The 27,640-nt window shown below is 46.0% G+C and overlaps 1 protein-coding gene across 1 annotated transcript in view; it reads left to right on the forward strand.

Annotated features, from left to right (window-relative positions):
• Positions 1–27,640, forward strand: part of AP1S1 (adaptor related protein complex 1 subunit sigma 1) — a 60,666-nt gene that overhangs the window by 17,614 nt on the left and 15,412 nt on the right. The window contains exon 3 of the mRNA XM_040346710.1: positions 6,099–6,207. Within this exon, the coding sequence (XP_040202644.1) occupies positions 6,099–6,207 (109 nt within the window). The remainder of the gene's footprint in view (positions 1–6,098; positions 6,208–27,640) is intronic.

Below are 27,640 nucleotides of genomic sequence, written 5' to 3' on the forward strand. Positions count from 1 at the left end.
TCAACATGTACAAATATATAAGGGGTCCATATAGTGAACTTCGGTTGCGTTATTCACTTTAGGCTCATCGGAGGACAAGGGGGCACTCTTTTAGCCAGATTCACAAAGAGTTACGCCGGCGTATCAGTAGATACGCCGACGTAACTCTGAATCTAAACCGTCGTAAGTTTAAGTGTATTCTCAAACTGAGATACACTTAAACCTAGCTAAGATACGACGGCCTGCGCCGTCGTAGCTTGGCTGTCTAGTTCCGCCGGCCGCTAGGTGCGTGAACACTGATTTACGCCTAGAATGCGTAAATCAGCGAGATACGCCGATTCACGAACGTACGTGCGCCCGTCGCAGTAAAGATACGCCGTTTACGTAAGGCGTTTTCAGGCGTAAAGTTAGTCGAACAAATAGCTGGCCTGGTCAATGTTAAGTATGGCCGTCGTTCCCGCGTTGAATTTTGAAAAATTTACATCGTTTGCGGAAGTCGTCCGTGAATGGGGCTGGACGTAATTTACGTTCACGTCGAAACAAATACGTCCTTGCGGCGTACTTTGGAGCAATGCACACTGGGATGTGCCGTTCGTAAAAAAAACGTCAATCACGTCGGGTCACGAGTAATTTACATAAAACACGCCCCCCTCATCCTCATTTGAATTAGGCACGCTTACGCCGCCCCATTTAGGCTACGCCGCCGTAACTTAGGAGGCAAGTGCTTTGTGAATACAGCACTTGCCTCTCTGACTTACGGTGGCGTAGCGTAAATACGATGCGCTACACCGCCTCAAAGATGCGCCCGGCTACCTGAATCCAGCTATCTATGTCTAGAGGAAAAAAGATTTAATTTCCAGATACGGAAAGGTTTCTTCACAGTAAGAGCTGTGGAAATGTTGTCTAGACTCCCTCTAGAGGTGGTTCTGGCCAGCTTAGTAGAGAAGGGAGGGGGCGAGGCCGAGCCGTGGCTCCGTGTCAGAATGCACTCACCAGGAGGAAGGGGCCAGGAGCGCAAGCAGAAGACCTGAGAAGAGGAGGATCTGCACTGCTCTGTGCAACTCTACACAGAGAGGGGAAGTATAACATGTTTGTTATTTTTAAATTAAAAAAAACGAGACTTTAGTATCACTTTAAGAATAAGTAGACACCTAACATTACATTTTTGTTTTCCACCTTTCCTGCAGGTATCCTTTAATTGCTTTAATTGGGCTTTAAGTGCACCTGTGATATCCTGTTATGGTTGACTGCTGACAATAACAAGTCTCACATGTTCTGCACTATACTATAATGACCATCTCTGTGGCACTGCTAGGTAATGAGCAGCAATACAGGCATTCCAACATTGGCAGGTCAAAAGAGAATTTTCTGTACTTGCAGGGTCTATGAAGGAGAAGACATTCGCATATATACAGCATGTATGTCGTCCTCCCTCCCCCCAATGATGTGCCCTTAAGCAGCGGTCATCAACCCTGTCCTCAAAACCTGGCCTGTTAGTGGGCCCTATGTATAACCTTGGGGAAATACAGACTAGAATACTGCAATCCCTGAGCAGCAAATGATATCACATGTGATGTATTTCAGTTATCTTGCAAACCTGGCCTGTTAGTGGGTCCTGAGGACGGGGTTGATGACCACTGTCCTAAACAACCCTTTACTGAAGATTAGGGAGGCGCTCAGGCATGTTCATATCCTAGTTCCAACCCGCCTGACGCTATTCCTCTCACTGATGGGGGGGGGGGGGGCGTGCTATTCCTCCCACTGATGGGGGGTGGGCGTGCTATTCCTCCCACTGATGGGGGGCACTATTCCTCCCAGCTGATTGGGGGGGGGGCACTATTCCTCCCAGCTGATTGGGGGGGGGGGGGCGCTATGCCTCCCAGCTGATTGGGGGGGGGGGGGCGCTATGCCTCCCAGCTGATTGGGGGGGGGCGCTATGCCTCCCAGCTGATTGGGGGGGGGGGCGCTATGCCTCCCAGCTGATTGGGGGGGGGGGCGCTATGCCTCCCAGCTGATTGGGGGGGGGGCGCTATGCCTCCCAGCTGATTGGGGGGGGGCGCTATGCCTCCCAGCTAATTGGGGGGGGCGCTATGCCTCCCAGCTGATTGGGGGGGGGGGGCGCTATGCCTCCCAGCTGATTGGGGGGGGGGGGCGCTATGCCTACCTGCTGAGGCCAAACAGAGAGGGCACTATTGCTGCTGTCCGCAATGTAAGAAAAAAAAGCAAGGAGGGGGAGGCGCCGACCTGAGTGTAGTATTAAAATTATGACTTTAATAGGATGGGATTAAAAACACTTACAAGATGATAGAAGATGCATGCTCGTCAAAGTAAAGTGCAGTCTTGGCATTCCACATGGCAAGGCTTTCTCCTGGAGAACCAGTGTGATCCATTCCAGCCAGCTGCCCATTCCTTTCCAGCTATTCGGGACAGCGGTGGAACCCGGAGAGCCATGTGGAATGCCAGGACTGCACTTTACTTTGACTTGCATCTTCTATCATCTTGTAAGTGTTTTTAATCCTATCCTATTAAAGTCGTCATTTTAATACTACACTCAGGTCGGCGCCTCCCCCTCCCTGTTTTTTCCTTGCATGTATTGCATCTCCTGGACACACTCTGGAGGATGGCTGCCTTCCCTTTAACTCTTAATACCCCTTTCTTCTCCAACCACCCAACTTATGGATACCATGCAGCTATTACAGCCACAGACTATACTCCTAAGGGATTACTCTCTTTGGAGCGCCAGATAAACACTAACTATATTGCCACCAACGATTGGGGGCACTATTGCTCCCCCTGGCACCAACGATTGGGGGCACTATTGCTCCCCCTGGCACCAACGATTGGGGGCAGGTTCTAATTTGTCTGGCCACAGTCTCTAACCCCCCCCCCCCCCCCCCCCCAAAGTCTCTAAAGCACATTAACTGGACCTTTTTGTTTCGGAAAGTTTGGAGACCCCTAATCTACACCAACCATTCTCAACCTTTTGTTAACGCAGGGAAAAACTTGAAATAACTTTCCAGTCTCTGGGAACTACTGCAAAAAATGACTATATCTACAACTCATGATACATTAGTGTAATGGTCAATGGGAAGAATGCTCCTTACACTTGTGATCAGTGGGAAGAATGTCCTTTTCATTGGGGTTCAGTGGGAAGAATGCTCCTTACATTGGTGATCAGTGGGAAGAATGCTCCTTACATTGGTGATCAGTGGGAAGAATGTTCCTTACATTGGTGATCAGTGGGAAGAATGTTCCTTACATTGGTGATCAGTGAGAAGAATGTCCTTTACATTAGTGATCAGTGGGAAGAATGTTCCTTACATTGGTGGTCAGTGGGAAGAATGTCCCTTACATTGGTGATCAGTGGGAAGAATGTCCCTTACATTGGTGATCAGTGAGAAGAATGTCCCTTACATTGGTGATCAGTGAGAAGAATGTTCCTTACATTGGTGGTCAGTGGGAAGAATGTTCCTTACATTGGTGATCAGTGGGAAGAATGTCCCTTACATTTTGTGATCAGTGGGAAGAATTCTCCTTACATTGGTGATCAGTGGGAAGAATGTCCCTTACATTGGTGATCAGTGGGAAGAATGTCCCTTACATTGGTGGTCAGTGGGAAGAATGTCCCTTACATTGGTGATCAGTGGGAAGAATGCTCCTTACATTGGTGATCAGTGGGAAGAATGTCCCTTACATTGGTGATCGGTGGGAAGAATGCTCCTTACATTGGTGGTCAGTGGGAAGAATGCTCCTTACATTGGTGATCAGTGGGAAGAATGTTCCTTACATTGTTGATCAGTGGGAAGAATGTCCTTACATTGGTGGTCAGTGGGAAGAATGTTCCTTACATTGGTGATCAGTGGGAAGAATGCTCCTTACATTGGTGATCAGTGGGAAGAATGTTCCTTACATTGGTGATCAGTGGGAAGAATGTTCCTTACATTGGTGATCAGTGAGAAGAATGTCCTTTACATTAGTGATCAGTGGGAAGAATGTTCCTTACATTGGTGGTCAGTGGGAAGAATGTCCCTTACATTGGTGATCAGTGGGAAGAATGTCCCTTACATTGGTGATCAGTGAGAAGAATGTCCCTTACATTGGTGATCAGTGGGAAGAATGTCCCTTACATTGGTGATCAGTGGGAAGAATGCTCCTTACATTGGTGATCAGTGAGAAGAATGTTCCTTACATTGGTGATCAGTGGGAAGAATGCTCCTTACATTGGTGATCAGTGGGAAGAATGTTCCTTACATTGGTGATCAGTGGGAAGAATGTTCCTTACATTGGTGATCAGTGGGAAGAATGCTCCTTACATTGGTGATCAGTGGGAAGAATGCTCCTTACATTGGTGATCAGTGAGAAGAATGTTCCTTACATTGGTGATCAGTGGGAAGAATGTTCCTTACATTGGTGGTCAGTGAGAAGAATGTTCCTTACATTGGTGGTCAGTGGGAAGAATGTCCCTTACATTGGTGATCAGTGGGAAGAATGCTCCTTACATTGGTGATCAGTGGGAAGAATGTCCCTTACATTGGTGATCAGTGGGAAGAATGTCCCTTACATTGGTGGTCAGTGGGAAGAATGCTCCTTACATTGGTGATCAGTGGGAAGAATGTCCCTTACATTGGTGATCAGTGGGAAGAATGCTCCTTACATTGGTGATCAGTGGGAAGAATGTCCCTTACATTGGTGATCAGTGGGAAGAATGTTCCTTACATTGGTGGTCAGTGGGAAGAATGCTCCTTACATTGGTGATCAGTGGGAAGAATGTCCCTTACATTGGTGATCGGTGGGAAGAATGTTCCTTACATTGGTGATCAGTGGGAAGAATGTTCCTTACATTGGTGATCAGTGAGAAGAATGTCCTTTACATTAGTGATCAGTGGGAAGAATGTTCCTTACATTGGTGGTCAGTGGGAAGAATGTCCCTTACATTGGTGATCAGTGGGAAGAATGTCCCTTACATTGGTGATCAGTGAGAAGAATGTTCCTTACATTGGTGATCAGTGGGAAGAATGTCCCTTACATTGGTGATCAGTGGGAAGAATGCTCCTTACATTGGTGATCAGTGGGAAGAATGTTCCTTGCATTGGTGATCAGTGGGAAGAATGTCCCTTACATTGGTGATCAGTGAGAAGAATGTTCCTTACATTGGTGATCAGTGGGAAGAATGTCCCTTACATTGGTGATCAGTGGGAAGAATGTTCCTTACATTGGTGATCAGTGAGAAGAATGTTCCTTACATTGGTGATCAGTGGGAAGAATGTCCCTTAAATTGGTGATCAGTGGGAAGAATGTTCCTTACATTGGTGATCAGTGGGAAGAATGTTCCTTACATTGGTGATCAGTGGGAAGAATGTTCCTTACATTGGTGATCAGTGGGAAGAATGTTCCTTACATTGGTGATCAGTGAGAAGAATGTCCTTTACATTGGTGATCAGTGGGAAGAATGTTCCTTACATTGGTGATCAGTGGGAAGAATTGCACCGTTGCAAATCGCTAAAAAGGTTAATGGTATTAGTGGGAACTCGTCTGAGAGGCAGAAATTGCTTAAGGAACCCCCAGCAACCTCTGGAGGAACCTTAGTTGAGAAACAGTCTATCAGTCACCTTCCATTTGCTGGAGGGGGATGGGCTGTCTCCTGAGGTTCTGTGGTGTCACAGGTGACTCATGCAGAGGAACGAGGCAGCAGACAGAAATCGCACTTGGTGCTTTGGTTTGAGGCAAGTACACATAGAGGGATATCCTTTGTTCGTTTTTCATATCTGGAGTTTACAATCATTTTAAGGGTTGTTCTATATTACGTGTTTTTTTTTTTTTTTTTTTTTCTGCTTTGCCTACTGTTAATGCGACTTTTATAACTATTGTAAGGTTTTGTTTTTTCCTCCTTAATAAAATACTGGAAGCCGGTGTAACACATTATCATGCCCCAGAAAACAGATTTTCTTCTCATTTGATGTTTCACTTTTTATAAACCATTTTGAGAATGTTCTATGTGACCATTATTAAGATTTGGTCTAGATGTACTGACCTCCGGCACACTTCTCTCCCCCCCCCCCCCCACACACACACCACCTCCTGTTTATCTCCTTCTTTTAAATCCATGCTTTCTCTCCTAGATACGCCAGCCTGTATTTCTGTTGTGCGGTTGAAGATCAGGATAATGAGCTGCTGACCCTGGAGCTAATCCACCGATACGTGGAACTGCTGGACAAATATTTTGGCAGCGTAAGTGTTATCTGTGAGACGCACTATGCCAAAGGGTGGGGGTGGGTGGGGGGGATAAGAGCCAGACGTGGGTGTAGAAAGAAAAGGATGAAGGATATCAGTTCTGATGTATTCCACAAGCTGCAGTCCTTCTACTGTTCCCCAACTTCAACATAACCATTTACTTTAAAAGGGAACTCTACCTTCGTGGCGCAAAAACATGGCAAAAAAAAATATATATAATTGCAACACAAGTCATATATTGTAATTTTAATGTTAAGGCCCCTTTCATACTTGTCTGACTTTTCCTGCGACTTTGGACATCGGCGTGGCATGGCAAGTCGTAACCCCATGATTCCCAATGATGACCATTCATATTTGTGTGACTTCGAGTTGTACCTGTACTACTTCGGTCCAACTTTGATGTGAGTTTAGTTCCATAGACCTGAAGTTTACATGGGCATTCCCTGAAATCGTGGCAAAATGGCGGCTGTAAAATGGTATGACTTTCAAGTCGCTGCAGTGTGAAAGGGCCCTAAAAAATTCCCCCCCCCCCCCCCCTTTTTCTTTTCCTTTACTTTTTTTTTTTTTTTTCCTTTTTTCTTTTCTTTTTCTATCTTTCCCTTTTCCTTTTTTTTTTTTTTTACTTTTTCCCTTCCTTTCCTTTCCTTTCCTTTTTTACTTTTTTCCTTGCCTTTCCTTTCCTTTTTCCTTTCTTTTCCTTTCCTTTCCTTTCCTTTCCTTTCCTTTCCTTTTTTTTCTTTTCCTTTTTCCTTTTTCCTTTTTCCTTTTTCCTTCTTCCTTTTTCCTTTTTCCTTTTTCCTTCTTCCTTTTTCCTTCTTCCTTTTTCCTTCTTCCTTTTTCCTTTCCTTTTTCCTTTTTCCTTTTTCCTTTTTCCTTTTTCCTTTTTCCTTTTTCCTTTTTTTTTTTTTTTTCCTTTTTCCTTTCCTTTTTTCCTTTTTCCTTTCCTTTTTCCTTTTTCCTTTCCTTTCCTTTCCTTTTTTTTTTTTTTCTTTTCCTTTTTTCCTTTCCTTTGGGTTGAGGTGAGGACTTTGTGTAGGCCAGTCAAGTTCCTCCACCCCAAACTCGCTCATCCATGTCTTTATGGACCTTTTTTTTTTTTTTCCTTTTCCTTTTCCTTTTTCTTTTCCTTTCCTTTTTCCTTTCTTTTCCTTTCTTTTCCTTTCCTTTTTCCTTTCCTTTTTTCCTTTCCTTTCCTTTTTTTTTTTTTTTCTTTCCTTTTTTCCTTTCCTTTTTTCCTTTCCTTTGGGTTGAGGTGAGGACTTTGTGTAGGCCAAGTCAAGTTCCTCCACCCCAAACTCGCTCATCCATGTCTTTATGGACCTTGCTTTGTGCACTGGTCTAAATCATTTGGTGGAAGGGGGATTATGGTGCGGAGTTGTTTTTCAGGGGTTGGGTTGGCCCCTTAGTTCCAGTGAAGGGAACTCTTAAGGCGTCGGCATACCAAGACATTTTGGACAATTTCATGCTCCCAACTTTGTGGGAACGGTTTAGGGATGGCCCGTCCAACACACCAGTGCACAAAGCAAGGTCCATAAAGACATGGATGAGCGAGTTTGGGGTGGAGGAACTTGTCTGGCCTGCACAGGGTCGTGACCTCAACCCGTTAGAACACCTTTGGGATGCATTGAAGCGGAGACTGCGGGCCAGGCCTTCTTTGTGAGGTCAGGCACTGACGTTGGGTCAGTGCCTGACCTCACAAATGCGCTTCTGGAAGAATGGTCAAACATTCCCATAGACACACTCCTAAACCTTGTGGACAGCCTTCCCAGAAGAGTTGAAGCTGTTATAGCTGCAAAGGGTGGGCCAACTCAATATTGAACCCTACGGACTAAGACTGGGATGCCATTACAGTTCATGTGCGTATAAAGGCAGGTGTCCCAATACTTTTCACAATATAGTGTATCAATCTGTGGTGCTTCAGAAAGTGCTATGTGCTGGTAACTTCAAATACTTCAAACATCAAGTGCTCTGTGTGCAGGTCACCGATCTGTGCTCGCCTCCTTTGCCTTCACTCACCAGACCCAAGATGTTCTCCTCGCATTGTATATATCCACAGCTGTTTTTCTCTGGCAATCTCCACTGTGCTTCACCGGATCAGAACTTTTATGCTTTCTTTTCATATGCCCATAACGTTCTTTCAAGTTGTCTCCACTAGTAATATACCTCTCCTCTGCTGCCACTTCCATAAATGTCTCCTCTCTACTTGGTACAGTCATCCTGCCCATTCACAATTTGAATCTTGGCTGGTATCTGCTGAACCGGAAGAGATTCAAACTTTGTATTGCCGGCTTAAAGGGGTTGTAACGTCAAAAGTTTCTTTTTGTCTTGATGCATTCTATGCATTAAGATAAAATGCCTTGTGTGTGCAGCAGCCCCACCTGGCCCCCTTTAATACTTACCTGAGCCCCATCTTGATCCAGCGATGTTGCATTAGAGACTCGGCTGTTCGGGACTTTCTCTCCTGATTGTCAGGCTTTGACAACAGCGGGAGCCAATAGCGCCGCTGCTGTGTCTTAGCCAATCAAAGCCAGCCAATCAGGAGAGAGAGGGGACGGGGCTGAACCACAGATTCGTGTCTGAATGGACACACGGAGCTGCAGCTCAGCTTCGGTGCCTCCATAGCAATCTGCTTGCTATTGGGGCACTCAACAGGAGGCAGGTGCCAGGATCACAGAAGAGGTACCCAAGAAAAGGAGAACCTGGGCTGCTCTGTGCAAATCCATTGCACAGGACAGGTAAGTATAACATGTTTGATGTTTGTTTTTTTTAAAGACTTTACAAGTTTGGCCATATAGGAAAATTGAAAGATGTGACAAGATCATCAACAATCCATTTCACAACCCACTATGATAGATGAAATTCTAGTTAAACCAAAGGACTCCAAGAGGAGAGAAACCTATTTCTGATATAAAGTCTATAGAAGTGAATGTTGATTGTCTGTAATACACCGAGCAGCTATTGTCACTTATAAGCTGCAACCTTGTCATCCTAAAAGGTGAAATCCTCCACCGCAAGAGAGCCACCCAGTCTCTGAACATCGCCAAATTAAAGCCCCACCCAACTGTAAAAGGAAGTGGGTTTTTTTTTTTTTTATCAGAATTTTTTTTTTTATTGTGTCAGTTGCACAAAAGAAAATTCAATCAGTATATACAGCAAGACCCCTTTCACACTGGGGGCGTTTTGTAGGTGCTATAGCGTTAAAAATAGCGCCTGCAATCTGCCCTAAAAGAGCAGAGGGCTTTCACACTGGAGCGGTGCACTGACAGGGCCTCAGGAAAAGTCCTGACAGCAGCTTCTTTGGAGCACATTAGCAGCGGTGAACTCACCGCTGCTAATGCGCTTCTGCCCATTGAAATCGATGGGCAGCGCTGCAGTACCGCCGGCAATACGCCGCTGTAGCGGTGCATTGCGGGTGGTTTGAACCCTTTCTCGGCCACTAGCGGGGGTTAAAAGTGCCCCGCTAGTGATACCGTAACGTTGACTGTTGGGTCTTCAACAATTTTATCTTGGTTAGTCGTCCAGTGAAAAAAAGACATGGAACCATTCTTGAATTCTTCGGCCAGAAGCCCGTAAATTGTAGGCCATAAAGATATCGTATAGGTTCTAGTTTTAGAAACACTATGAAGTTATATCTGTAGAAGCCAATACAGGACTAATTGGGGAAGGTGCAAAGCCTGGAGTGTCCCACCATGGCTGCCATATTTAAATAAAAATGGTAGTACCGTTTGTTTTGTTACATTGATTTTTCTTTGATAAGAATGGCATTTACCCGTTCAATCCACTCTTTGGTCGTTTGGAATCTGCGGCGATGGCCATAAACGAGATTTGCTTGCGAGCAATATACAGTAATCAAAGTACTGCCACATTATTTGGAGGGGTAAAACGTTCCTCATCAACTGCGCCTAGTAAACAAGTCGCTGGATGTAACGGAACAGAGGGTTTGGTAAACTGTACAGGGTGGGCCATTTATATGGATACACCTTAATAAAATGGGAATGGTTGGTGATTTTAACTTCCTGTTTGTGGCACATTGGTATATGTGAGGGGGGGAAACTTTTCAAGATGGGTGGTGACCATGGCGGCCATTTTGAATCCAACTTTTTTGTTTTTTTCAATAGGAAGAGGGTCATGTGACACATCAAACTTATTCGGAATTTCACAAGAAAAACGATGGTGTGCTTGGTTTTAACCACTTAACCCCCGGACCATATTGCTGCCCAAAGACCAGAGGACTTTTTGCGATTCGTGACTGCGCCGCTTTAACTGACAATTGCGCGGTCGTGCGACGTGGCTCCCAAACAAAATTGGCGTCCTTTTTTTCCCACAAATAGAGCTTTCTTTTGGTGGTATTTGATCACCTCTGCGGTTTTTATTTTTTGCGCTATAAACAAAAATAGAGCGACAATTTTGAAAAAAAATAATATTTTTTACTTTTTGCCATAATAAATATCCCCCAAAAATATATAAAAAAAACGTTTTTTATCCTCAGTTTAGGACGATACGTTTTCTTCTACATATTTTTCGCGTTTATCGAAAATAAGCGTTTATCGATTGGTTTGCGCAAAAGTTATAGCGTTTACAAAATAGGGGGTATTTTTATGGCATTTTTATTAATATATTTTTTTTTACTAGTAATGGCGGCGATCAGCGATTTTTTTTTCGGTACTGCGACATTATGGCGGACACTTCGGACACTTTTGACACATTTTTGGGACCATTGGCATTTTTATAGCGATCAGTGCTATAAAAATGCATTGGATTACTATAAAAATGCCACTGGCAGTGAAGGGGTTAACACTAGGGGGCGGGGAAGGGGTTAAGTATGTTCCCTGGGTGTGTTCTTACTGTGGGCGGGGGGGGGTGGCCTCACTAGGGGAAACACTGATCCTCTGTTCATACATTGTATGAACAGAAGATCAGCATTCCCCCCCCCCCGACAGGACCGGGAGCTGTGTGTTTACACACACAGCTCTCGGTCCCCGCTCTGTAACGAGCAATCGCGGGTGCCCCTAGTGGCAGCTCAAAGAGCAGACGTTATACTACGTGCTCTCGCCCAGGAGAGCCGACCTGCCGCCGTAGAATGACGGTGCGCGGTCGGCTAGTAGTTAACGTAACTTTATTCTTTCATGAGTTATTTACAAGTTTCTGACCACTTATAAAATGTGTTCAATGTGCTCTCCAGTGACATGCGGCGAGTGCTACGCTGTGGGCTCTTGCTGAATGAAGCTAGGACAGCCACTGATGTTTCTTCATTAGTGACAGATTTCATGCGTCCACATTTTGGCAAATCCAACACTGAACCAGTTTGACGAAACTTAGCAAGCAGTTTGCTAACTGTAGCATGGGAGATGGGTGGTCTTGTAGGCTGTCTTGCATTGATATCTGCTGCAATGACCCGGTTACTGCGTTCACCAGACATCAACACAATTTCTATCCGCTCCGCACGTGTTAACCTCAGCGACATGTCAATGGCTGTAAACAAAGAGAAACTTGTAAATAACTCATGAAAGAATAAAGTTACGTTAAAACACCGTTGTTTTTCTTGTGAAATCTCGAATAAGTTTGATGTGTCACATGACCCTCTTCCTATTGAAAAAAACAAAAGTTGGATTCAAAATGGCCGACTTCAAAATGGCCGCCATGGTCACCACCCATCTTGAAAAGTTTCCCCCCCTCACATATACTAATGTGCCACAAACAGGAAGTTAATAATCACCAACCATTCCCATTTTATTAAGGTGTATCCATATAAATGGCCCACCCTGTAGATCTAATATTTTGGTCAAATCTTTCCAGTATCTGAAACGTGTTGGGCAGCGCCACAACAGGTGTACGTGGTTTCTCTTTAGCTCCCACACATTTGAGGCACAAAGGAGATTCCATTCTACCCCACCTGTGGAGCGGCACTGATGTGCGGTGTGTTCTGTGCAATTAGCTGGGAGAGTCCTGCATGAAGGAGAGACTGAGGTGATCGGCATGGACTGCAGAGTTCCCAATCCTCGCCTCCAATCTCGCCCAAGTCTTGTTCCCATCTATGTCTACATGATAATCTAGCTGCATCCTGTATCCGTGAGGAGAGAGTAGTGCATATCTGCGAAATCATTCCCTTTTTGTTCTGTGTAGCAGAAGCCCTGGAAGGATTTGCCCCCTTAATGACCAGGCCATTTTTTGTGATACAGCACTGCGTCGCTTCAACTGACAATTGCGCGGTCGTCCGATATACCCAAAATGTATGTCCTTCCCCCCCCCCCCCTAACAAATGGAGCATTCTTTTGGTGGTATTTGATCCCCTCTGCGGTTTTTAGCCACTTAAGACCCGGACCATTATGGAGGTTAAGGACCATGCCCCTTTTTGCGATTCGGCACTGCGTCGCTTTAACTGACAATTGTGCGGTCGTGCAATGTGGCTCCCAAACAAAATTGGCGTCCTTTTTTTCCCACAAATACAGATTTCTTTTGATGGTATTTGATCACCTCTACGGTTTTTATTTTTTGCGCTATAAACAAAAATAGAGCGACAATTTTGAAAAAAAAATCAATACTTTTTGCTATAATAAATATCCCCCAAAAATATATAAAATAAAAAAAAAATTTCCTCAGTTTAGGCCGATACCTATTCTTCGACATTTTTTTTTGGTAAAAAAAAATCGCAATAAGCGTTTATCGATTGGTTTGCGTCTACAAAATAGGGGATAGTTTTAGGACATATTTTTTATTAATATTTTTTTTTCTTTTACTAGTAATGACGGCTGTAACGGTCAGGGGTTAACGCGTTACGGTATTCCATTCCACCAACCCACGACAGCTTATCGACACTTCACAATCCAGCAGACAGGACCCATTGGATTTCCCCCAGAAAACGAGACACACCGCTCTGTTCTCTGGTTCCAAACAAATGACACTTTAATGGGGAACCTCGGGCTTCTTATATACAGTCAGTAATAAATGAACAATGGCTTAACTCCACCCACAACATAACACAAGGAACTCAATACACATTTTTAGTCAGACTTTCTGGCGCCGATATGAGCTAATTACTAACCATTTACCCAGACGAGGTGACTCCGAGATAAGCTCTTTTCACCTCAATACAATACACATTCCTTTAGTAAACATAAGTCAGACATCTGACCTTTTAGGTTGTGCTAACTCACAACACACATTATCATCAATAGAACTTTCACACAATACAGTGTTAATTAGCATCACACAATGAACAGGTTATTAGAAGCCAAACTAAGGTTAATGTACATGACAGTAGCAGACTTAGTTCCACATTGAATGAATCACTGTCCTATTGACCTGTTGGGTTCAGAATTAACCACCTGTAATATTTCAAGATATCCTGTAATACATTGTGAATTATTACTGTCCCATCATGTAATTCAAGATATAATTTCTCAGTCATCCTATGCCCCTAGTTGACATGGGATGACCCTAGACACAAGCTGAAACAGGAGTACCTTCAAGAGCCTCTGGGTCCCACGGGCCATACCGTTACAGCGTTACAGTTTTTGTTTGTTTTTTCGTGAATGCGACATTATGGCGGACACTTTTGACACATTTTTGGGACCATTGTCATTTTCACAGCGCTATAAAAATGCACCGATTACTGTGAAAGTGACAATGGCAGTGAAGGGGTTAACCACTAGGTGACGCTAAGGGGTTAAGTGTGCCCTAAGGGAGTGATTCTTACTGTAGGGGGCGTGGCTGTAGGCGTGACGTCGCTGATCGTCGTTTCCTATATCGGGGAACAGACGGATCAGTGTCACTGCCACAAACCTCTCCTCGTTCTTCAGCTCCTGTGACCGATCGCGGGTCCCGCGGGCGCGGAGCTTCGGACCGGGTGGCGCACGACCCACGCTGGGCTCTTGAAGGCGACGTACAGGTACGTGCCTGTGCCCAGCCGTGCCATTCTGCCGACGTATATGTGCAGGAGGCGGTCCTTAAGTGGTTAAGGCTGAGCACAGAGGGAGTTGCAGGAAAACGCACAAATCGCAAACTCTCAAGTGGGCTGCAGTGCACCCCTTGGTTACATTGTGAACTCCAAAAAATAATTCAGCAGTAAAGAAAACATGTTCCCTCTCCTGCTGAACCAACTGTGACAGCAGACTGTAGCAATGCCCACCCAACAAACCAAACCTTTGGCAGCTGACCATTAACGCCCACAGGCTATGCCGCCTAGAACGTGGAAATTCAACCCAATGCTAGATGACGTTTCAGGCAACAAGCGTTTCCTTCGCTGCTTTTTTTGTTTGTTGTATAATCCAATAGAAATTCTTCCCATCATGTCGTCTTCATTCTTCTTTCGCAAGTCCTTTTTACCGATTCTAGCCAATCGTTTTGTAATTGCGCTTCCACGCAGTTTCCATTGTATCGCAGAGTTATTCTTGCTCCGTAATGGACAGTTTCATGTCTCTGCAACGTATAATTAAAATATGAGTCAGATCTGAGCATTACGCACATATTTAATCTTGGAGGACATAGACATCCTGTCCAATCTTGTCAAATGTGGTGTTTTTTTTTATATTTCTTTTAGAATGACTCCTCCGCTCTGACCAATGCGATATGGTTTGGTGGGGTGGTGAAAGAACAAGCGTTATCTGCGCAGGGTTGGTTTATGAAAACTGGACTGACCATGACTAAATGCGTTCTCAGTCGCATTGGGCCAGATTCAAGAAGCAATTGCGCCTGTGTAACCATAGGTTACACAGCGCAATTGCTTACTTGCTCCGGCGTAGCGAATGCTCCTGATTCAGGAACATCGTAACGCCGACTGCAGCCTAAAATCTGCGTGGCATAAGGCTCTTATGCCACGCAGATTTTAGGCTGCATTCTTGCGTTGGCCGCTAGGGGGCGCTCCCATTGTGATCTGTGTATAGCATACTAACACCGATTCACAACGTTGCGCGAGCCCTGCGTACGCAAATTACGTAGTTTGCGTACGTCGGGTTTCGCGTAAGGTTACACATCCTAATAGCAGGCGCAGCCAATGCTATAGGATACTCACGTTCCCGCGTCGCGATATTTAAAATCTACGTAGTTTGCGTAAGTGAATCGTGAATGGCGCTGGATGCCATTCACGTTCACTTTGAAGCAAATGACGTCCTTGCGACGTCATTTTCCGCAATGCACGTCGGGAAAGTTTCCTAATTTAAATGATTCCCGCCCCCGGCAGGATCATTTACATTGCACGCGCTTACGCCGGGCAATTTTGCCGGCGCGCCCTCGCAATTTACGGAGCTACTGCTCCGTGAATCGAGGGCAGCGCAAAATATTTGCGGGGGCGCAGGGCAAAATCTTTGCCCTGTGCCTCCGCAAATAAAGCGCAAATGTACTTGAATCTGGGCCATTGTTTGCAGAATTGTTTCTACATCATTGTCAAATCTGACCAAGATAGGTCGTCTTCTTACTGTTCTATTGATCCTTTTCACCCAAACTCGCATCTTTCAATCAAAAATTAAACCAGTTGAATGGGCTGGAAAATTTTGATTCTTTTGGCGAAAGCTGCTCAGGCATAAGTTGTCCGGCATAATTTTGATCTATTTTAGCAACAAGAAGGTGCTATTTGTGTCCTTTTCTCAAATTGAACGAAGCGGGGCTGGAAACGCAATGCAGTTAGTCACTGAAGCACTTGAAATAAAGCTGAACTTAAGGAATTATCTTTATTTCCAAATCGCATTGGTCCAGCTTGGCACGATGTAATTATCCATATGTGATATCCAAAGGGATGCTGAAAATCACTTCGTTCAGTGATGGCCAAATATAGGGGATAGTGGCGCTGCTACGTGGTATGTATGATGATCAGTCCATCAATACGATCCTTATTATGAGTTTTTCCGTATAGAGCAGTGGTCTCCAAACTACGGCCCAGGGACCAGATGTGGCCCTTTGCTTGCTTTTACCCGGCCCTTGGGGCCATAACCCCCCCAATGACACCAATGAAAGGGCACAATTCCTCCCAATGACACTCAATAATGGGGGCCCAGTTCCTCCCAATGAGACCAACAATGAGGCCCCAATGACACTCAATGGGGGCCAAATGTCTCCCAATGGGGCCCAATGACACCCAATAATGGAGCACAATTCCTCCCAATGGGGCCCAATGACACCCAATAATGGGGAACAATTCCTCCCAATGGGGCCCAATGACACCCAATAATGGGGTACCATTCCTCCCAATGAGACCCACAATGGGGCCCAATGACACCCAATAATGCAGCACAATTCCTCCCAATGCAGCTCATTGTCACCCAAAAATGGGGCACAATTCCTCCCAATGGGGACCAATGACACCCAATAATAGAGCACAATTCCTCCCAATGACACCCAATAATGGGGTACCATTCCTCCCAATGAGACCCACAATGGGGCCCAATGATACCGAATAATGGGGCACAATTCCTCCCAAGGGGGCCCAATGACCCCCAATAATAGGGTACCATTCCTCCCAATGAGACCCACAATGGGGCCCAATGACACCCAATAATGCAGCACAATTACTCCCAATGCGGCTCATTGTCACCCAATAATAGGGCACAATTCCTCCCAATGACACCCAATAATTTGGCACAATTCCTCACAATGAGACCCACAATGGGGCCCAATAATAGGGCACTATTACTCCCAATTAAACCAATGATGGGGCACAATTTCTCCCGATGACACACAAACCCACTGTCATTTTGACACCGATGGACAAGGTGACAGCCTCACTTAATGACCACACTATCTGAGAGAGCAAGGTAGTGTAGTGATAATAGAGAGACCGCTAAGATACTTCATAGGAATTCTCTGAGCGCTCCTCTTGTCTGTGACATGAAAACACAGACGCGGTGACACGTTGCTGTGCCTCTTGTGTTTGTGTAAAAGCGGTGACATGTTGCTGTGCCTCTTGTGTTTGTGTAAAAGCGGTGACATGTTGCTGTGCCTCTTGTGTTTGGGTAAAAGCGGTGACATGTTGCTGTGCCTCTTGTGTTTGGGTAAAAGCGGAGACATGTTGCTGTGCCTCTTGTGTTTGTGTAAAAGCGGAGACATGTTGCTGTGCCTCTTGTGTTTGTGTAAAAGCGGTGACATGTTGCTGTGCCTCTTGTGTTTGTGTAAAAGCGGTGACATGTTGCTGTGCCTCTTGTGTTTGGGTAAAAGCGGAGACATGTTGCTGTGCCTCTTGTGTTTGTGTAAAAGCGGAGACATGTTGCTGTGCCTCTTGTGTTTGTGTGAAAGCGGTGACATGTTGCTGTGCCTCTCGTGTTTGTGTGAAAGCGGTGACATGTTGCTGTGCCTCTTGTGTTTGTGTAAAAGCGGTGACATGTTGCTGTGCCTCTCGTGTTTGGGTAAAAGCGGTGACATGTTGCTGTGCCTCTTGTGTTTGGGTAAAAGCGGTGACATGTTGCTGTGCCTCTTGTGTTTGGGTAAAAGCGGTGACATGTTGCTGTGCCTCTCGTGTTTGGGTAAAAGCGGTGACATGTTGCTGTGCCTCTCGTGTTTGGGTAAAAGCGGTGACATGTTGCTGTGCCTCTTGTGTTTGGGTAAAAGCGGTGACATGTTGCTGTGCCTCTTGTGTTTGGGTAAAAGCGGTGACATGTTGCTGTGCCTCTTGTGTTTGGGTAAAAGCGGTGACATGTTGCTGTGCCTCTTGTGTTTGTGTAAAAGCGGAGACATGTTGCTGTGCCTCTTGTGTTTGTGTGAAAGCGGTGACATGTTGCTGTGCCTCTCGTGTTTGTGTAAAAGCGGTGACATGTTGCTGTGCCTCTTGTGTTTGTGTGAAAGCGGTGACATGTTGCTGTGCCTCTTGTGTTTGTGTAAAAGCGGTGACATGTTGCTGTGCCTCTTGTTTTTAATGTACCTTTCAGCAAACCTGTTTGTCCCCTTGGCATCCTTTCTCCATGCGTTCCCCTCGCTGTGCTTCTCGGTGATCGGCGCCTGCAGCGATCCTGCTTGTTTTGTGGAAAGAGCCGTCTAGGTGACTAAATGCAGCATACTCGGCTTTGTTTTACCATTGCCACCGGAGCTCTCATCAGGTGGAGGATTTACTGGATAAAGTCATCCTGTCACCTGCTGAATAAACCTATTCGAGTAATGAGGGAAGAGAAAAACCATAAAGGATCACTACTGCCAAAGCTACACTATATTGATCAAAAGTATTGGGACACCTGCCTTTACACACACATGAATTTAATGGCGTCTTAGTCCATATGGTTCAATATTGAGTTGCCATCCCTTTGCAGCTATAACAGCTTCAACTCTTCTGGGAAGGCTGTCCACAAGGTTTAGGAGTGTGTCTATGGGAATGTTTGACCGTTCTTCCAGAAGTACATTTGTGAGGTCAGGCACTGATGTGGATGTGAAGGCCTGGCTCAGTCTCTGCTCCTAATTCATCCCAAAGGTGTTCTATCGGCTTGAGGTTAGAGGTAGACCGATATGGGTTTTTCTCTGGCCGATGCCGATATTTAGAAATTGGGGCAGCCGATATGCCGATTTTTGTGGCCGATATCTTAGGCCGATTTAAAAAAAAAAAAAACCTCACCCACTCCACTCCTGTCACTCTCTAGCACACACTTGATGTCCCCAGTACAGATGGCACTGGTTTGGAACTGGCAGGTGGCACTGGTTTGGAACTGACAGATGGCACTGGTTGGTAGGTGGCACTGATTGGCACTAGCAGGTGGCACTGGTTCGGAACTGACGGCACTAGTTTGGGACAGATGGCACTGGCAGGTGGCACTGGCAATTGGAACTGGTTAGCAATGGCAGGTGGCACTGGCGAGTGACACTGATTGGCAGTGGCACTGGCAGGTTTCACCCTAAGCCGTGTGTAACTGTGAAACTAACAGAGGAGAGAGAGAGAGGAGCTGTCAGCTCAATGTCGGGGGTGGGCGGGACCCAGCAGCTAAATCACACCAGCCAATGATTGGGCTGCTTTAGAAAGGGGGCGGGGCCACATACACATAGCGGCCCACCCATATACCATCCCATTGGCTGGTGTAATATAGCTGCTGGGTCCGGCCCACCCCCCAACATCGAGCTGACCGCTCCTCTCTTTCTCCTCTTACTTGTCAGTTTGACACTAAGTGCCGCGCTTGATTCTGCCAGAGCCGCTGAGTGTGGAGAAGGGAGGAGGAACAGTGGTCAGTGTAAAATATCGGCCTAATTTTGATAATAATCGGCCGATGCCGATTTATCAAAAATGGCCAAATATCGGCCGATATATCGGTCTACCTCTAGTTGAGGTCAGGACTCTGTGCAGGCCAGTCAAGTTTCTCCACCCCAAACTCGCCCATCCGTGAATTAGAGCAGAGACTGTGAGCCAGGCCTTCTCTTCAATATCAGTGTCTGACCTCACAAATGGTCTTCTGGAAGAATGGTCAAACATTCCCATAGACACACTCCTAAACCTTGTGGACAGCCTTCCCAGAAGAGTTGAAGCTGCAAAGGGTGTGCCAACTTAATATTGAACCCTAAGGACTAAGACTGGGATGCCATTGAAGTTCATGTGCGTGTAAAGGCAGGCGTCCCAATACTTTTGGTATTGTAGTGTGTTTTGGCCTTGCTTCTCCTACAGATCACAGCTTGTTCTGTTCTCCTGTGATTTGTTTTCAGCCCGTCGGCGGGTGTCACAGAGCCCGTCCAGGCCGCACGTTTTAATACAATCCTTATTGTCATTCTCAGTGCTGCTGATCTTCCTCAACCTCTTGCAGGCACTTCCTGTCTACATGCATGCCAGGGAAGCGATGGCAGCGATGGCATTGGGGTCAGGGCAGGGAAGGGGTGATCAGGGATCAGTGCACTTCTCTTATCATACACGGGGGTTTGGGAAGAGGTCTTTGCAGTGAAGGTGAAGATTAAAACGCCTCGTCTTTTATTCATCCGCCAGCAGATTTCTGCAGCTTGTCCTTGAATCTCTCCATCGTTCTTCCCGTGCCACCCATTGTGCCGTCCTCTTTATTACGGTGCCACCTTTGTCCTGGGGCCTTGTAATGTTCCTTTTGTATTCTCATGTTCAGCCTGTGAGCTAAACGAGATACTCAATGGATTCCTCCATCCAGGCTCAACATGGAGGCATTTCCTCTGCCATCTAGTGCATTCAGACTCACTACATTGTCAAAAGTTTTGGGACACCTGCTTTTACACGCTGTTTTGAACTTTTAAAGGGGTTGTAAAACTTCCTTCCCCCCCCTCACATTTTAAAGGGGTTGTAAAGGTACAATTATTTTCCCTAAATAGCTTCCTTTACCTTGGTGCCGTCCTCCTTCACTTACCTCATCCTTCCATTTCATATTTCTTCTGAGAAATCCTCACTTCCTGTTCTTCTGTCTGTAACTCCACACAGTAATGCGAGGCTTTCTCCCTGGTGTGGAGTGTCGTGCTCGCCCCCTCCCTTGCACTACAGGAGAGTCAGGATGCCCACTAACACACAGCTCCTTTCTCTATCTGCAACGTAGAGAGCGTCCTGACTCTCCTGTAGTCCAAGGGAGGGGGCGAGCACGACACTCCACACCAGGGAGAAAGCCTTGCATTACTGTGTGGAGTTACAGACAGAAGAACAGGAAGTGAGGATTTCTCAGAAGAAATGAGGACATTTTAAAAGCAAAATGGAAGGATGAGGTAAGTGAAGGAGGACTGAACTAAGGTAAAGGAAGCTATTTAGGGGGAAAAATTACCTTTACAATCCCTTTAATGCATTAAAGAGAAAAAACATCCAATGCTTACCGGAATGTTTTTTTCAGCGCCCAAAAGCTGCTCCAAAGATGCTGCTTGCAGGACTCAGTGTGAAAGGGTCCATTGAGATGCACGGAGAGCGTTTTATGAGCGTTTTAATATCGCTATTTTTAACGCTAAAACGCTGTAAAAACGCTTCAGTGTGAAAGGGGTCTTAAGGTATCGGCATATGAAGACATTTTGGACAATTTCATGCTCCCAACTTTTGTAAGAACAGTTTGGGGACGGCCCCCTTCCTATTCCAACATGACAGTGCACAAAGCAAGGCCCATAAAGAGATGGATGAGCCAGTTTGGGGTGGAGGAACTTGACTGGCCTGCACATAGTCCTGACCTTAACCCGATAGAACACCTTTGGGATGAATTGGAGCGGAGACTGTGAGCCAGACCTTCTCATCCAACATCAGTACCTGACCTCACAAATGTGTTTCTAGAAGAATGGTCAAACATTCCCATAGACACTCCTAAACCTTGTGGACGGCCTTCCCAGAAGAGTTGAAGCTGTTATAGCTGCATTTGGTGGGCCAACTCAATACTGAACCCCACAGACTAAGACCCCCATTAAAGTTCATGTGCGTGTAAAGGCAGGTGTCCCAATACTTTTGACAATCTAGTGCAGCTGTAAAAACACATGGCTGCCTAAACCCCTTAGAGGGTTCATTCGCACTTGCAGCCAAGGGTCGGTAAAAATAGGCGGTTGAGCTGCGGTTTTACCCAACACGGCGGGTTGTAAACATGCAGCGGTTCTGTTTTGGTGGGCAGTACCCCCACCGACTGCAACCAATTCAAGTGAATGGGGCTGCACCACGGCCTGCTGCAGTTTACTTTTTTGAATACTTGAATGTAACATTTTATTACCCATCACAGTACCAGGGGCGGACTGACCATTGGGACTCTTGGGCACTGCCCGAGGGCCCCATGCCACTAGGGGGCCCCATCAGGGTTGCCAGACAGTATGTAAACATTTTTTTTTTTTTTTTTTTTACATCTGTCCCTGATATGTCTGAAACCGACATGCTTTTGATGTGAAAATCCTGAGATTTTAGCTGCCCCGTCTCTGCACTGCCTCCTGACGTGGTGGCTATCTGTAAGCCCGGGGGGCCCATAATCTTCTATTGCCCGGGGGGCCCCATAATCTTCTATTGCCCGGGGGGCCCCATAATCTTCTATTGCCCGGGGGGCCCCATAATCTTCTATTGCCCGGGGGGGCCCCATAATCTTCTATTGCCCGGGGGGCCCCATAATCTTCTATTGCCCGGGGGGCCCCATAATCTTCTATTGCCCGGGGGGCCCCATAATCTTCTATTGCCCGGGGGGCCCCATAATCTTCTATTGCCCGGGGGGCCCCATAATCTTCTATTGCCCGGGGGGCCCCATAATCTTCTATTGCCCGGGGGGCCCCATAATCTTCTATTGCCCGGGGGGCCCCATAATCTTCCATTGCCCGGGGGGCCCCATAATCTTCCATTGCCCGGGGGCCCCATAATCTTCCATTGCCCGGGGGGCCCCATAATCTTCTATTGCCCGGGGGCCCCATAATCTCCTATTGCCCGGGGGCCCCATAATCTCCTATTGCCCGGGGGCCCCATAATCTTCTATTGCCCGGGGGCCCCATAATCTTCTATTGCCCGGGGGCCCCATAATCTTCTATTGCCCGGGGGGCCCCATAATCTTCTATTGCCCGGGGGGCCCCATAATCTTCTATTGCCCGGGGGGCCCCATAATCTTCTATTGCCCGGGGGGCCCCATAATCTTCTATTGCCCGGGGGGCCCCATAATCTTCTATTGCCCGGGGGGCCCCATAATCTTCTATTGCCCGGGGGGCCCCATAATCTTCTATTGCCCGGGGGGCCCCCATAATCTTCTATTGCCCGGGGGGCCCCCATAATCTTCTATTGCCCGGGGGGCCCCATAATCTTCTATTGCCCGGGGGGCCCCATAATCTTCTATTGCCCGGGGGGCCCCATAATCTTCTATTGCCCGGGGGGCCCCATAATCTTCTATTGCCCGGGGGGCCCCATAATCTTCTATTGCCCGGGGGGCCCCATAATCTTCTATTGCCCGGGGGCCCCATAATCTCCTATTGCCCGGGGGCCCCATAATCTCCTATTGCCCGGGGGCCCCATAATCTTCTATTGCCCGGGGGCCCCATAATCTTCTATTGCCCGGGGGGCCCCATGAGTTGTCAGTCCGCCCCTGCACAGTACATTCTCCAATAAGGCCATTCTATGCTTTCCTGTCCAGAAGGACCAAGCCATCTTTGTTGGGGAATCATTCCGGGTCAACCTGTGCTTCTGGACTGAGATATTGACTCAGACATGTAGCTGGTATCTGTGCAATTCCTGGCTGTGTTTACACGTCTCACACCGATCAGCCCCTGATTGCAGCCTGTCACCTTGTGACTTTCTACAAAGTTACCCTGTAGTGTCTAAAGAGCGGGGGAGGGGGAATGAGGACGTGTTTCCTCCTGCCTGTGGCAGACTCATGACATCATCTCAGCCTAGGCAAAGTCACCGGCTGGAGCTCAAGGACACATTTTCATTTATAAAAGGTGGAACTTCTGTTGCTGTCCCTTGTGATGGGTTAGGACTATTTTTTCATGCGGATGTACACATCACAGAAAGGTCCAGTGATGCCGTGTTTTCATGGTTCTAAATTATTATTATTACCGCTTGTACTTTTGTATTTATTTCTCTTGTTCCTTAACCACTTAAGCCCCGGATCAAAATGCAGCTAAAGGACCCGGCCAGGTTTTGCGATTCAGCACTGCGTCGCTTTAACAGACAATTGCGCGGTCGTGCGACGTGGCTCCCAAACCAATTTGGCGTCCTTTTTTCCCCACACAATGGGCCAGATTCTCGTAGATTGGAGTAAAACTGTGCGGGCGTAACGTATCTCGTTTACGCTACGCGGCCGCAAGTTTTACAGGCAAGTGCTTGATTCACAAAGCACTTGCCTTTAAAGTTGCGGCGGTGTAGCGTAAATTCTCCGGCGCAAACCCGCCTAATTCAAATGATCCAGGATCCATGATCCGTGGATCATTTAAATTAGGCGCGCTCCCGCGCCGATCGTACTGCGCATGCGCCGTCCCTAAAATTTCCCGACGTGCATTGGGCTAAATGACGTCGCAAGGGCGTCATTGGTTTCGATGTTAACGTAAATGGCGTCCAGCGCCATTCACGGACGACTTACGCAAACGACGTACATTTTTTAAATTTCGACGCGGGAACGACGGCCATACTTAACATTGGTTGCCCCTCATATAGCAGGGGCAACTTTACGCGTCGCAAATGCTACGGAAACGTCGTAAATTCACTGCGTCGACCGCGCGTATGTTCGGGAATCTCGCGTAAATAGCTAATTTACGACGGGGAAAACGGCGACACCTAGCGGCGGGAAAAAAAAATTGCATTTAAGATCTGACAGCACAAGAGCCTTGCGCCTGTCAGATCTAATGGATATCTATGCGTAACTGATTCTAAGAATCGGTCGCATAGATACCGGGGGCCAGACTAGGACTTACGACGGCGCAAATGGCGTTGCGCCGTCGTAAGCCCTTTGAGAACCTGGCCCATAGAGCATTCTTTTGGTGGTATTTGATCACCTCTGTGGTTTTTTATTTTTTGCGCTATAAACAAATATAGAGCGACAATTTTGAAAAAAATTCAATATTTTTTACTTTTTGCTATAATTATCCCCCAAAAATATATAATATTTTTTTTTTCCTCTGTTTAGGCCGATACGTATTCTTCTACCTATTTTTGGTTAAAAAAAATCGCAATAAGCGTTTATCGGTTTGTTTGCGCACAATTTATAGCGTTTACAAAATAGGGGATAGTTTTATGGCATTTTTATTAATTATGTTTTTTTTTTTACTACTAATGGCGGCGATCAGCGTTTTTTTTTTTTTTTTTTATTCGTGACTGCGACATTATGGCGGACACTTCGGACATTTTTGACACATTTTTGGGACCATTGTCATTTTCACAGCAAAAAATGCAATTAAAGTGGAGGTTGCATCAAAAAAACAATTTTGCTTTAAACTGTAGCTTACGACTAAAAAAGAAAAAAAAAATTATATATATTTTTTTTTTACTCATCTGGAAATGCCTGTTGCTATGCGGTCCCACGAAATCTGCCTTTGAAATCACCTAGGATTCTGACATCATCTCGCTCTAATGCTCCTGGGAAATGTGTGTCATCATTTCCCAGGATGCAGTGCGCTGTCCAATTATCACTCCCCATCCAAGACTTCCAGGAAGTAAGTGCTTGTAGGCTTCACAATGCCCACAAGCAAAATGACAACGGTGTAGATATAGTTTTATAAACTATCTTTTTTGAATATCTATGCGGATCGGCGGAGGATTGTAAAATAGTAAGTGACCAGATTTATATTATAAAAACGCAGGATGAAAGGACATACATTTAAAAAATGCTAATTGTGGTTGGAACTCCGCTTTAAATTACATTGTTTATTGTGAAAATGACAGTTGCAGTTTGGGAGTTAACCACAGGGGGCGCTGAAGGGGTTATGTTTCACCTAGTGTGTGTTTACAACTGTAGGGGGGTGTGGCTGTAGGTCTGACGTCATCGATCGTGTCTCCCTATAAAAGGGATCACTCGATCGATGCAGCCGCCACAGTGAAGCACCGGGGAGCGATCGCGAGGGGGTGGCTAGAAACGAATAGCCGCCCCCTCATCCTGGATCGCTCCCAGGCGATTTCCGACCGCCGCTTGTACAGGGGGAGGGGGGGGGTATCCCGATCGGACCCGCGGAAAGGCTGGGACGTACGGGTACGCCCATCTGCCTGTACGTGCCATTCTGTGGACGTATATGTACATGCGGCGGTCGTTAAGTGGTTAAAGTAGTTCACCTAAACTCCACCCCCCCCCCAGGAAGCTGTCGCTGCTCACCACCAATCATAAGTGGCCAAGGCCAGCTGCAAGTTAAATGGACCCACCCACCTTATACCTGCCTTTCTGGCACTTCTATGCCTGTCATTACTTATGGAGAAAAAAAAAACACATTGCTGCTACCTCCCCTTCACTAATCCTCTTTATAAGAAAAGGCTGACAGCCGCTGCAGGCTCTAGTAAGACCGTGTCGCAATGAATATCCGGCACTTTGGTAATATCTGCAAAAAAAAATAAAAATTTATCCCTAAGGAACAATGCACAAAATTTACTGAAAATTCCAACATGTTTCGCCCATTTAGGCTTTAATCATGGCCTAACGGCTACCTCCCCTTCACTGATCCTCTTCATAAGAAAAAAACAGGCTGACAGCCGCTGCAGGCTCTAGTAAGACTGTGTCACGATGAAAAGCCGGCACTTTGGTAATATCCGCAAAAACAAAATCTTCTGTATCCATAAGGAACAATGCACAAAATGTACTGACAATTCCAACATGTTTCGCCCATTAGGCTTTAATCATGGCCTAACAGCCGAAAAAAACGTTGGCCTTTTCTGTGGATTTTGTGCATTGTTCCTTTGGGAATATTCCCAAACATATCTTTATTTCTAAGGAACGATGCATAACTCATAATCTTCATAATCCACTGAAAAGGTCAACGCGTTTCGGCAGTTAGGCCATGATTAATCTCTAATGAGTGAAACTCGTTGGCCTTTTTAGTGGATTTTATGCATTCTTCCTTAGAAATAAAGATTTGTTTGGGGATATTACCAAAGTAATAATGCATAAAAATTCACGGAAAAGGTCAACATGTTTCGGATGTTAGGGCCATGATGCCTAATGGGCAAAACTTGTTGGTCTTTTCAGTGGATTTTATGCATGGTTACTTACTTTGGTAAACTCCCCAAACAAATCTTCTTTTTCTAAGTATCCATGCATAAAATCCCCTTGAAAAGACCATCAAGTTTTGCCCACTAGGCATCATAGCCCTACCGGCTGAAACATGTTGACCTTTTTAGTGAATTTTTATGCATTGTTCCTTTGGTAATATCCCCAAAAAAAAAATATTTATCTTTAACCACTTCCCGACCGCCGCATGTATATGTACGTCCACAGAATGGCACGTACAGGCATATGGGCGTACATGTACGTCCTTGCCTTCTAGCGGGTGGGGGGTCTGATCGAGACCCCCCCCCCCCGCTACATGCGGCGGTCGGGTTCCCCTCGGGGAGCGATCCGGGACGACGGCGTGGCTATTTGTTTATAGCCGCTCCGTCGCGATTGCTCCCCGGAGCTGAAGAATGGGGAGAGCCGTATGTAAACACGGCTTCCCCGTGCTTCACTGTGGCGGCTGCATCGATCGAGTGATCCCTTTTATAGGGAGACACGATCGATGACGTCAGTCCTACAGCCACACCCCCCTCGCACTAGGTGAACCCTAACTCCTACAGCGCCCCCTAGTGGTTAACTCTCAAACTGCAACTGTCATTTTCACAATAAATAATGCAATTTAAATGCATTTTTTGCTGTGAAAATGACAATGGTCCCAAAAATGTGTCAAAATTGTCCGAAGTGTCCGCCATAATGTCGCAGTCACGAAAAAAATTGCTGATCGTCGCCATTAGTAGTAAAAAAAAAAATAATAAAAATGCAATAAAACTATCCCCTATTTTGTAAACGCTATAAATTTTGCGCAAACCAATCGATAAACGCTTATTGCAATTTTTTTTTTTTTACCAAAAATAGGTAGAAGAATACGTATCGGCCTAAACTGAGGGAAAAAAATATTTATATATGTTTTT

Source organism: Rana temporaria, chromosome 3 (assembly GCF_905171775.1).
Source record: "Rana temporaria chromosome 3, aRanTem1.1, whole genome shotgun sequence".
In the NCBI taxonomy this organism is placed as follows: Eukaryota; Metazoa; Chordata; class Amphibia; order Anura; family Ranidae; genus Rana; species Rana temporaria.